The sequence below is a fragment of the Stegostoma tigrinum genome, chromosome 1 (genome assembly GCF_030684315.1).
Source record: "Stegostoma tigrinum isolate sSteTig4 chromosome 1, sSteTig4.hap1, whole genome shotgun sequence".
Lineage (NCBI taxonomy): Eukaryota > Metazoa > Chordata > Chondrichthyes > Orectolobiformes > Stegostomatidae > Stegostoma > Stegostoma tigrinum.
This window is the reverse complement of record NC_081354.1, coordinates 39,084,194-39,096,243: the sequence shown is the minus strand read 5'-3', so window position 1 is coordinate 39,096,243 and position 12,050 is coordinate 39,084,194. Positions and strand designations below refer to the sequence as shown.

The window sequence follows — 12,050 nt, the reverse complement described above, 5'->3', positions numbered from 1 at the left end:
GTCTAAGATTGTGTTGAACTTCCTGACTGGACTTGGACTTACATCCATGCAGGCAAATGCAGAGCATTCCTTTACACTCCTCACTTGTGTCTTGTGGATGTTTGGAGAGGAGGTGAGGATAATTCCCAACCTTTGACCTGCTCTTTTATCCAGAATATTTATACAACTGATATAGTGTAATTTCTGGTTGATGGTAATATCCAGATACTAATGGTGGGATATTCAGCAATGGTAGTGCCATTAATCATGAAGGGGCAGTGGTTAGATATTTTCTTGTAGGAGATGGTCATTGCTGGGCTCTTAAGTGAAAAGTAACATTCATGCCACACACAAAGTCAAGCTTATATATAGCCCAAACAGTGCTGAACATTGTGCAATCATCAATAGCCCCAGTCCTGATTTCATGAAGGAGCAAAGGTCCTTGATGAACTAGCCAAAGTAAATTGAGATGAGGACACTGTCCTGACGGACAAAGATAATTGATTTCCAACAACCACAATCATCATCCTTCGTGCTAAGCCTGACTCCATTAATCAGAGTTTTCTCCTGACTCTGGTTTTGCTATGACTTTTGAAATACACTGCAAAAGGCTACCTTGATGGCAGAGACAGTCACTCCCACCTCCCCACTGGAGTTCAGGTTTTTTGACCATATTTGGATCAAGGCTGTAAAGAGGTCATAGTATTATCATATGGAGAGTCTTGGTTGACAAAACACTGCTTACACAAGTTTATACGATCTAGAGGGCATTGCATGTAAAATTCAAAACATACAACAAGCAGCATAAGAAACACCAAACACTAGAAAATCATGTTCTTCATAACCGAGATTTCATTTCTGACTAGAACAGCATGTATTTAGTTAATCTCATTCAAAGCATGGAAGAGATTAAATAACAAAAGTTCAAAGAAAACTGGTCGAAATGTTTGCTGGATTCTATAAGCTCATGATGTGATGTAAACAAAAAGCAGAATTGCCTGAGTATTGAAAATGGGATTAAAAGTGTTCCATGTCATAAATGAAATGGAAAGCTGTGACTATAATGATTTGGCTGAAGTGTTTTCTACTGACTTTTCTCCAGCTTTGAAAGCAATTCAGTGGCGAATAAGTTTAAGAAAATGCGTAAGCAAAACACCACTCAAGAGCATGTATAGTGATAGCATGAAAGCATCGACAATAAAATTGAATCCGTTTGCCACACAGAACAGTGAACAGTTATCTATTTCAAATTCAAGTCTGCCATCATGAACTGAGGTGATTCAGAAGGCATGAGTTTAAGCAAAATGTCCAACCTCCCCATTTTCTGAAAAGAAAGCCCCAACTGCAATAAAAAATATGTCTGGCAAGAATGCACATCCAAATAACATGATAGAGGAACATTCACCAATAATTAAATTACTGCAGGGAAGGAGAATGCCCAACATTTTCAGGGGGTTGAAGCAATAGGTCCACGTATCTAGCAGAGATCTACGGGTGGAATGGAAATCAAATTTCTTTTGTACAAGCTATGGATTTATTGCATACAACATAAGAGAAAATACCACAAAGAAGGGACAAATAATGTGCTAAGATCCAAGATATTACAAAGAAAAAGAATCACCTATTATAGTACGATTGATACCAACAGATATAAGCAATAGATGTATGTCATCAAGGTCGTCTGCAAAAGAAGCACAGTAGATTGAAGGCCTCCATTTCAAGAGGAGCAACAGAATGTGTGCCATCAGGAAGACAGTCCGAGAAAACTGTCTTCAATCGAAGGAACTGCCATTCTTCTGAGAATTGTATTAAGTTCAGATCATCTGAATTCTAAACTGGACTTAGGGGTTTGGAGATAACAAGGTGAAGACCTGGATGAACACAGCAGGCCAAGCAGCATCAGAGAAACAGGAAAGCTGACATTTCGGGTCTGGACCCTTCTTCAGAAAACCTTTCCTGAAGAAGGGTCCAGACCTGAAACAGCAGCTTTCCTGCTCCTCTGATGCTGCTTGGCCTGCTGTGTTCATCCAGTTCTACACCTTGTCATCTCAGATTCTCCAGCATTGGCTGTTCCTACTATCTCTTAGGGGTTTGGGTTTTGCAGGGGAGTGAGATGGTAAAGAATGAGGTAAATGTGTAAACAATTATATGCCCACCATTAAATGAGGGAACAAAGATTTTGGGTGTCCGTTTGTGGAGGATGTGTTTGGGTCTGAAAGGGTTAATAATTAATTCTGCACAGTAGGCACTACCCGCTGTAATGTTATGTCATGGGGACTTTGAGCAGAGGAAAAGACAGATCTGAGGCTAATGTGCTCTTAACTGTCACGAATAATGTAAATCCTATTCATGTAATTTATAAATTGTTGGATTAATGCAGTAGACTTCCTTCTGTTTACTCAACAATGCTTTTCTAGTTAGATCAGAAAGCTGGCTATCCTCACCCACATGATACCATTTAGGGATTGGAGGAAATCATGCACTGAACAGGGGGTAGACAGAAAAAGCGTATACACAAATACAGAATGTGCTGACAAGAGCTTGATCCATTAAAGCGAAATAGTTACAAGAGGAATTATTCAATTTTCCTTTGGCTCTAAACAGTTATTCTGGTGAAGTTGAGAACAAATTGCCATAGGATTGTTTTGGACTTATTAAGGCACATCATTTTAAATTGATTGTATGCAATGATCAATTTGAAGTTTTATGGTATTAAGAACATCGAAAATGGCCCCCTTGAACTGCTCTACAATTCTATAAAATCATGGCCAATTTGTGATCATAACTCCATTTCCCTGTTTACATACCATAACATTTGACTCCTTTGTGTATCAAAAAATACATTTGGCCGATCAAAACTCATTTTCATTTGTGCAGCCAATCAAGATGCCTATTGTTAACTTGTGTTTAAACTATAATTTCAAGGAAATCACTTTTATATTTGAAGAGCAAAACTTTTAGAAAAGTAAGTCTATTGCATTGAGTAGAAAAGCTGACATACAAATAACATTTTAGCAATTTATGTCAAGTTTGTAACTCTAATTATTTTAGCAGTTAATTCGCCAAAGACTGATTGGCACATTGGTCGTCTTTAACTATGCAATTAATAAGCACATTGAAATAACGTACAGATGCAGCCGCTTTCACGAGCTGCAATTGTGCTGAACAATATTTTCTTAATTTCCAACAGCGGGAAGTTAGTCAGCTAATATGCAACTAATGTAGTTGTATTGTTCTCAGGCATGCAAAGCCTTGTAGCATTGGGATAGCCTAACTGTAAGAATACTAAACTGTAACAACCATTGCTAATGACAGGAAAAAAGGAAAAAGAAATGTTAGCACACTAGTGGTAGCCCAGTATTTGATATGGCAAGAATTGTTAAGGAATGGAAGTACCTTGCAAATGTAGCCACTATTGCAATGTGGGAAGCATGGCAGCCAGTTTACAGACAGCAAGCTTTGTGATATTGTGAAACGTAAATGTTGACCTGCATATTCACATTCATAGTTCAGCACAACAGTCCCCTTGTATGGTGCTGGATTGTCGGTCTTGATTTATATGCAGACATCCTGGAGTAGAACTTGAACTTGGAGCTTTGTTGCTGAAAATTGCTCATGTACAGGCATTGATCCAGGTGCTACAAATAGGTAAATCCAGATAAATACCGTGCATAGTACAGTTTCACAATCATTCCATGCATAAGGGCAGCATGGTGGCTCAGTGGTTGGCACTGTTGCCTCACAGCACCAGGGTCCCGGGTTCGATTCCATCCTCAGGTGACTGTCTGTGTGGAGTTTGCACATCCTCCCCGTGTTTGTGTGGATTTCCTCTGGATGCTCTGATTTCCTACCACAATCCAAAGATGTGTAAGCTCAGTGATTGGCCATGCTAAATTGCCCATAGTGTTCAGGGATGTGTAGATTAGGGGGATAGGTCGGGGTGGGATGCTGTGTGGGTCAGTGTGGACTTGTTGGGCCATAGGGCCTGTTTCCACACTATAGGGATTCTCTGATAAGCTATTCATAACTGATTTACATTCTGATAGTGGTACTTTCACACAAGTTGATGCTGAATTCAAGAATTGATTAAAAACAAAATATATTAAGAATAGCAAGAGAAGCAGCATCTGAGACGAGACAAATAGAGCTAACTGTTCACTGATGATCTTTAATCTGAATTGAGATAAAAGCATAATCTGTTCGGATGAAGAGTCTGACCAGAAACAATGACTGCTTTTTTCTCACAGATGCTACCTTACCTGCTGAGTATTTTCTGTTTTCATTGTAGTTAAAAACAATTGTTTTTACAAAAGTGAAATGGGGGAGGGTGGGGGAATAAAAAGCAGAAGGGAAGCTAGAAGTGCAGATGGAAGGTCAGAGAGATTAATTGATAAAAGTGTTGGTCGTGCAGGGCCAAGATGCCAGATGAAACAAGTAAAGGCAAAAAAACAAACAGAGAATGCTGGGAAAACTCAGCAGGTCTGGCTGCATCCATGGAGAGAGAGAAACAGTGTTAACATTTTGGGCCCAGTATGACGACTTTAGAACTGGACGTGAAACATTATCACTATTTCTCTCTCCAACGATAGTGCCAGACTTGCTGAGTTGGTTCAACATTCTGTGTTTCAGATTTACAGGATCTATTATTTTGCTTTTGTTGGTTCTCTTTATTAGGACTGTTGTGGGTAAAAGGCGCAAAGGATAGGGGGAGAAAGTGGGAACAGGTTGCTGAATTAGATGATGCGCCTTGATTATGTTGAATGGTGGAGCAAGCTCAAAGGGCTGAATCATCTACTTCCTGTTCCTATTTTCTATTTTAAAGAAATGAAAGCTGCGTATGGAGAAGGTATGAATGATAAATATTGTCAGAAAACAAAAATGAGAGTAAAACAGATTGTTACAAAGAAGAGAGAAAGCGCCAGGAAAGAAAGTGCACACTGAATTCTTCAACTCAACTTGTGGACTGAAAGAAGGTATTCTACAAAGTGGGAAACCAGTCTGCACTTGATCTCCCCAAGTTGGAATAAACTGCAGTGTGAGCAGTGACAACAATATATTGATTGAAAAAGTAGAGTAAATCTCTGTGTCATCTAGGAGGTGTGTTGGACAATGAAGAAAGAAGTGGTAAAAGGGCGGTTATAATCCCGAGTGTGCATTTAATGTTTTAACGAAGACCTGTAGCTCGGGTTGTGGCTGGAGTTGGTTGGTTGGTGTGCAAACATTTCATGTTGTCTAGCCTCCGTTGAAGTGCTGCTGTTCTGTTCCATTCTGAATGTAGGTGGTCTGGTCATGGTGGTTAGTTCTGTTTCAGGTTTTGCTTTGTAGTGGTATGTAGATGGGATCTATTTCAACATAAAAAACAAAAGAAATGCAGATGCTGTAAATCAGGAACAAAAACAAAGTTTCTGGAAAAGCTCAGCAAGTCTAGTAGCATCTATGAAGGAGAAGACTGAGTTAACGTTTCAGGTTCAGTGACCCTCCCTCGGAACTGTTCTGAGGAACGGTCACCGGCCCCAAAACATTAACCCTGTCTTCTCCTTCACAGATACTGCCAAACCTGCTGAGCTTTTCCAGCAACTTTGTTTTTGTGTCTATTTTAACATCTTTGTTTATGGCACCAGTGGTTGAAAAACCAGGCTTCCAAGCATTCTCGTGCTTGTCCTCATACTATTAAGTTGTCCTGGTTAAACTGATGTCCTTTGTCAAAGTGAATAGAAATGAGGAAGAGTTCATCATGCCATTTTGCTGTGAGTTGGTGTTCGCGTATCCTTGTGGCGAGTTTCCTGCCCGTTTGTCCTATGCAGTGCTTTTCACAGTTGCTACATGGTACTTTGTATATCACATTTATTCTGCTCATTGTGGGTATGGAGTATTTCACTGTTTAGAGTAGCTGATGAAGTGTGGCTATTGTTTTGAGTTTTATCATTATTCCAAGAGGTCATAGGAGACTCGTAGTCAGTACTAATGTATTTCTCATACAGCGTGGCCAGTGTATTCACTCCAGTGAAGTAGGACATCAGTTTAACTGGGACAACATAACAGTATGAGAACAAGCAAATCAAAGACAAGCATGAGAATCCCTGGAAGCCTGGTTTTCAACCACTGGTGCTGTCAACAGACATGTTGAAATAGACCCCATCTACATACCACTAAGGAGCAAAATCAGAAACAAAGCTATCCACAATGACAGACCAGACAATATAACTTCAGAACGGAACAGAACAACAGCACTTCAACAGATGCCAGACAGCACTGAAGATGTCACCTAGAAGTGGAACGAAATGTTTACATGAAAACCAGCCAGTTCGGTGAACCAACCAACAACTTGAGCATGCATTGTTAAGGTGCCAAGGGAAGGGGTTTTTGGGGGTGATTGAGAAGAACAATAGGACAGAGCATTCCCTACAAAGTGCTGAAAAAGAGAGTGGTGAAGATGTATTTGGTGAAATCGCATATGGTTAGTGGAAATGGCAGAGATATTCTGTTGAACATGGAGTCTGGAGGAATGAAAGCTGAGGACACACTGAGGCAAGAACTAATTATTTTGGTTTCTTCTCTATTTTGTTTTCAGGAAATATTACTGTTGTTCCAATTCTGAAAACCATTGGCTTAGGCCTTGGTGTTTTAATCTGGGCTGCATTTAATCTCCTGATGGGATGGGCAAGTTCTAGGTAAGTCCAGATAGCTAACTGCACACATCTGATATTACCATCACTGCTCACTTTGATTTAAAGACTTCAAGTGTAGTGGACAGTTTTGTTTTATTATGGGAGGATGAATGTATTCCATTCGTGCAGTCCTGTTACCTTGGGACTCTTGCTGTAGTTTATAATAATGCTGTTTATTGCTGCAGTCCCAGTAGGAAAACTTCATGAAATATCTTATTGCAATTTGGATTTTGTACAATGAATAGTCATAATCACCAGTTCAGAGAAACTGTTGAGAAAACAGTGTAATATCTGTGATTGATTAGTGTATGAAAATGACTGTCTAAAGGTGTTTTGTTACAATCTAGTTAGGGACCATTAACCTTTTTATTTAAAGTAGACAGTTTGAAATCCTAGGGACTTGCTAAAGAGAATAAAGATTTCGTGGTTTGAGCAAACAATACATGTACTATATCAGGTTAGCAAAGTAACATGAACTATAATTATACAATTTATACTCTTATCCAGAATTAACACAAAAGAAATATGGGGTTAACAGATCACCTATGGTTGATACCCCTCAGAGAACATAAAACATCAATGTTGAACAACGCTTAGAGGAAGCACTGAGGATGACAAGGGCACATAATGCATTCTGGGTGAGGGATTTCAACGTCCACTCCCAAGAGTGGCTTGGTAGCAGTACTACTGATTGAGCTGGTCAGGTCCTAAAGGGCATATCTGCAAGACTGGGTCTGCGACAGGTGGTGAGGGAACCAACAAGAGGGAAAAATATACTTGATCTTATCCTCACTAATTTTCCAGCTGCAGTTGTATCTATCCATGAGAGTATTGGTAAGAGTGACCGTTACACAGTCCTTGTGGAGACAAAGTGCCACCGTCACATTGAGAACAACCTCCATCATGTTGTGTGGCGCGATCACAGTGCTAAATGGAACAGACTTGGCACAAATCTAGCAACTCAACACTGGACATCCATGAGACGCTGTGGGCCATCAACAATAGCAGAATTGTACTCCAGCACAATCTGTAACCTCATGGCCCAGTATATCCCCAACTCACCCATTACCATCGAGCCAGGGGATCAACCCTAGTTCAATGAAGAGTGCAGGAAGGCATGCCAGGAGCAGCACCAGGCATACCTGAAGATGAGGTATCAACCTGGTGAAGCCACCAGACTGCTTGTATGCCAAACAGCGAAAGCAGTTAGTGATAGACAGAGCTAAGCAATCCCACAACCAACGGATCAGATCTAAACTCTGCAGTCCTACCACATCCAGTCATGAATCACCATCACGTGGACAATTAAACATCTCACTGAGATTCCACAAATATCCCCATCCTCAATGATGGAAGAGCCCAGCACATTCATGCAAAAGATAAGGCTGAAGCATTTGCAGCAATCTCAACCGGATGTGTCGAATGGATGATCCATCTCGGCCTCCCCCAGTGGCCGCCAGTGTTACAGATACCTGTCTTCAGCCAATTCCATTCACTCCATGTGATATCAATAAAAGGTTGGAGACACTGGATACTGCAAAGGCTACAGGCCCTGACAACATTCTGGCAATAGTACTGAAGACTTGTGCTCCAGAACTTGCAGCTCCCCTAGCAAAGCTGTTCCAGTGCAGTTACAACGCTGGTATCTGCCCGACAATGTGGACAGTTGGTCATTGTTGGCACTTGTGCAGCATGAATATTGCCTGCCGCTTGTCAAACCAAACTAGATATTGTCTAGGTCTCACTGCACTTGGATATGGACTGTTTCAGTGTCTAAGGAGTCCCTGGTACCGATTGGTGCAGCCATCAGGGAACATCCTCATTACTGACGCAGTGATGGAGGGAAGGTCATTAATGAAGCAACTGGTGATAGTTGGACCTAGGACATTACCTTGAGGAACTCCTACAGAAACATTCTGGAGCTGAAATGAAAGAGCAGCAAGTACAAGCATTTTCTGTCATGCCAGGTATGACTTCAACCACCAGAGAATTTCACCGTGATTCCCATTAGCTCCAGTTTTGCTCCTGTTCCTTCGTGCCACACTCAATCAAGTGTGGCTTTGATGTCAAAGGCAGAGACCTCCTGTTGTCTTACCTCTGGAATCAACTCTGTTGTTCATGTTTGAACCAATGTTATAATGAGATCGGGCTGAGTAATTGTGTCCATTTATACTGGCTTTGTTAAATTCCCTCATTCTTATTAAAGCCTCAACATTCCCACTATCTCTGGATCAATTTTGAATTATATTCTGTGATATCAGGCCTGGTTTAGTTAATATTTTTACAAATTTTTGCCCCATACCTTCACTTCCCATCCCTTTTCCACACCGTACTCTCCAATACCAGCCCGACACTCCTTCAATCAGAAGTTCTGCAATTCCAGATTTTAGGTTATGAGCTATTAAGCCTAAAAGGAGAATGACCAGTTTCAGTGAGTTTACATGTGATTTAGTAGTATATGACATGCCAAAAGTTGCTTCCTCATTTCAAAAACAAAACTGAAAATGACCAAGCATTAACTTTATCAGAATTGGGTAACCTAATGCATCAACTCGTTCTAGCAAGGTTAGCTGAAAATGTTTTCAGACTGACTGATTTGAGTGAAATCTTCAAACTGTTTCTGCTGATTATAAGATGTATTTAAAGTGAATTGGGCAGATTGTGTTTACTTTTGCTGTGGGCATTAGTTAAAATATTATTTTTCACTGAACTAGCAAAACCAGGGTACTTTGTACAGAAACTAAAAATACCACATTGCATGGGGTGCTGTCTTGAGTTTAAGATCAAAATCCAGGAAACTTTTCTTTACGTGTATTTCTCCTGTGCTCCATCCTTGACTGTGTTAGTGAGAATGACTCTCAAGAAAATATAATTTCATAGTTGTCACAGTAAATTTTGGCAGCATAATAAAAGGACAAGTGCTGGATTTCTCTGTAACTGTTACAGATATAGAATCATGCAAAAGGAACTTGATGCTTCCCTTTGGCAGACTCTGTTTTCAGGCTAAGTGCTGTGTAGAATGGTAGATTAGCCTGCATCAGGCATGCAAATGTGTCTTAGTGAATAACATACTACTCAGGGAAATTGCCAATCCTTAACATTTATAACATTTCCCACATAATTTACAGATGAGCAATAGGTGCTGAGTCTTTAGAAGTCCTTGCCACAGAGAGTTCTTGGTGTAGAGTCCTTGTGTATATTTAAGGCTGAGATAGATTCTTGATCAGTGAAGGAATCAAGGATTACTGAGAAAAGGCAAGAAAATCACTGTGAGAAATGTCAGGTCATCCATAATTATATTGAACTAACTTAGTCATATGGTGTAAAGGCACCCTCACTGTCAGCAAAACAAAGGAACTGATTATCAAGTTCAGGAGTGGAAGTGGAGTACGCACCTCTGTTCTGTATTAATGGCACCAGTGGACGTGGTTGAGAGTTCCTAGGAGTAAATATCACCAATGATCTACCCTGGTCCATCTACATCAATACTACAGTCAAGAAAGCAAATTTTTCACACAGTGGGTGATTAATGTTTTAAAACACTGCCAGTGGAGTTGGCAAAGCAAGCACGTCAGCTACGTTTAATCATTCCTTGATAGACACATGAACAGGAGGATAGAAACCGCACATGTGCATTAAGTCGCAGGTCAAATACGAATTAGAATAGGCACAGGCTTAGTGGACTGAAGGGCCTGTTCCTGTACTGTATTGAATTGAATTGCATTGTATTTGGATAACTACAGCGATGCGGTGGGTCAAATTGCCAGCTGCACTGCAAAGATTTTGTGAAATCACAGGAGCCAGTTATGTTTTATGTTTGACCATGGTGCTTAGAAAACTCATCATAGGTGTAGTAGTGATGTTAAGGCAACAAACCATTGGCTGTGACATCTCTGGGATGTGAGGCATAATAATCCAGGGTTAGAATTCTGATTTGCTGCTCAGTGAGCTCAGATGTTTACAGACATCAAATGAGGATCTAGTTCTGTATCAAGGTTAACAAATGAAAAGTGATCTTTTGGTGAGATGTTGAAACATACTAGTGCCTGCAACATTCTTCCTGAGACTTTTTCTAGAAGCAAAGGAAAATCAGAAATGAAGCATTTAATGTCTGTTGTTTCTCATATCACTTTGGCTTATAGATAAAGTTCATGGTGCCTCCTTAAATTGCAGTACCCTTTTATTTATTTCCAATTGTGCTGGTTTTTCAACAATTCCTGGTTCTTTGCCAGAAATGTACCCAGTAAATATATTTACTATTCTTTTCCAAACCGCCTTTCATCCTGATTGTATGGTTGTTATCTGTGTAGACAGTTTCTCTTCATAAACGAAATTCCTCCTTTCTGGAACCAGTTTTATGAATTTCCTTCACACTTTCTTCAGGGCCTTCATGTTCTTCCTAAAGTGCAACGGCAAAAACTGAATGCAGCACTCCAACTGAGGCGAACCAGTGTCTTATATAAGTTCAACATAACCTTCCTAATCCTCTTCTCTATATATTCTAATCTTAACGATCTTGACTATGCGTCTCCTCCTTCTGCTGAATTCAGCTTCCTCATGGTAATGATCTTCAATTTTTATCAGCAGTGGGTCTGTTGGAACTTCTATTTCTTGGCTACAATAGCATATTGATCTTGATATTAATCCTAATGACATCAACTGATTCTGCCTGTACCAAAGTTGTTCTTTTGCATGTTCATCCCAGTAACTTTTTTTTCTTTCTATTTGAAAATTATATTATGCTCATCCTGTCTCTACCTGCTTCCTTCAGTTCTTTCTAAAATTTTCTTACATTTGAACATATAATGCTCAATTATCAGATAACTCCTCACTCCTGTGCTTCATTGGTTGAATTTCTGTATCCTGACTGTGTATGTATTTGTTGATGATTGTTGTTATCACCATAGCACTGTTGACTCTGAGCCAAGAATAAAAGCAGTCATAATTCTCACAGACATTATTAATTATTTCTGAGAACCGTTTCTCTAATTGAAATGCAAAAGCTACAGAAGACTCTATGTTGAAGTTATTGAGCTCACTGTACAGTTTGGCACTACTACTACTTCAGAACTCCCTTAGTTTTTCTCTTATAAGCTCAGCTAAAATATCACTGAAATTATCTTTTCTATGACCATTGCTCTTAGTTTTACATTTAATTCCATTCACTCAGCATTCTACAAAGCAGGTATCATAGTAGCGTCTTCTTAAGTTTTAGGGAATACTGGCTTTACCAGTATGATGGTACTGCCCATGATGACAATTATAGTCATTCTACTCATAAATACCTGTTTGAACGTAATTCCATGAAACTGACTTAACTATGAAATGGAATCTTGAACGTGGGTTCTTTAATAAAATCTTTCCTCGAGTATCTGGCTAGGAGATAACAAAAGGAAGAAGCCT

At 39.8% G+C, this 12,050-nt stretch overlaps 1 protein-coding gene across 12 annotated transcripts in view; it reads left to right on the top strand.

Annotated features, from left to right (window-relative positions):
• LOC125459897 (transmembrane protein 144-like) overlaps nt 1–12,050 on the top strand; it is an 88,117-nt gene that overhangs the window by 27,640 nt on the left and 48,427 nt on the right. For all 12 annotated transcript variants that reach the window (XR_007249141.2, XR_009445602.1, XM_048546926.1 and 9 more), the window contains one exon: nt 6,551–6,650. Coding sequence is in view for 10 of the 12 variants with exons in the window: in XM_048546926.1 (XP_048402883.1) it covers nt 6,551–6,650 (100 nt within the window). In the remaining 2 variants the exon portion in view is untranslated. The remainder of the gene's footprint in view (nt 1–6,550; nt 6,651–12,050) is intronic.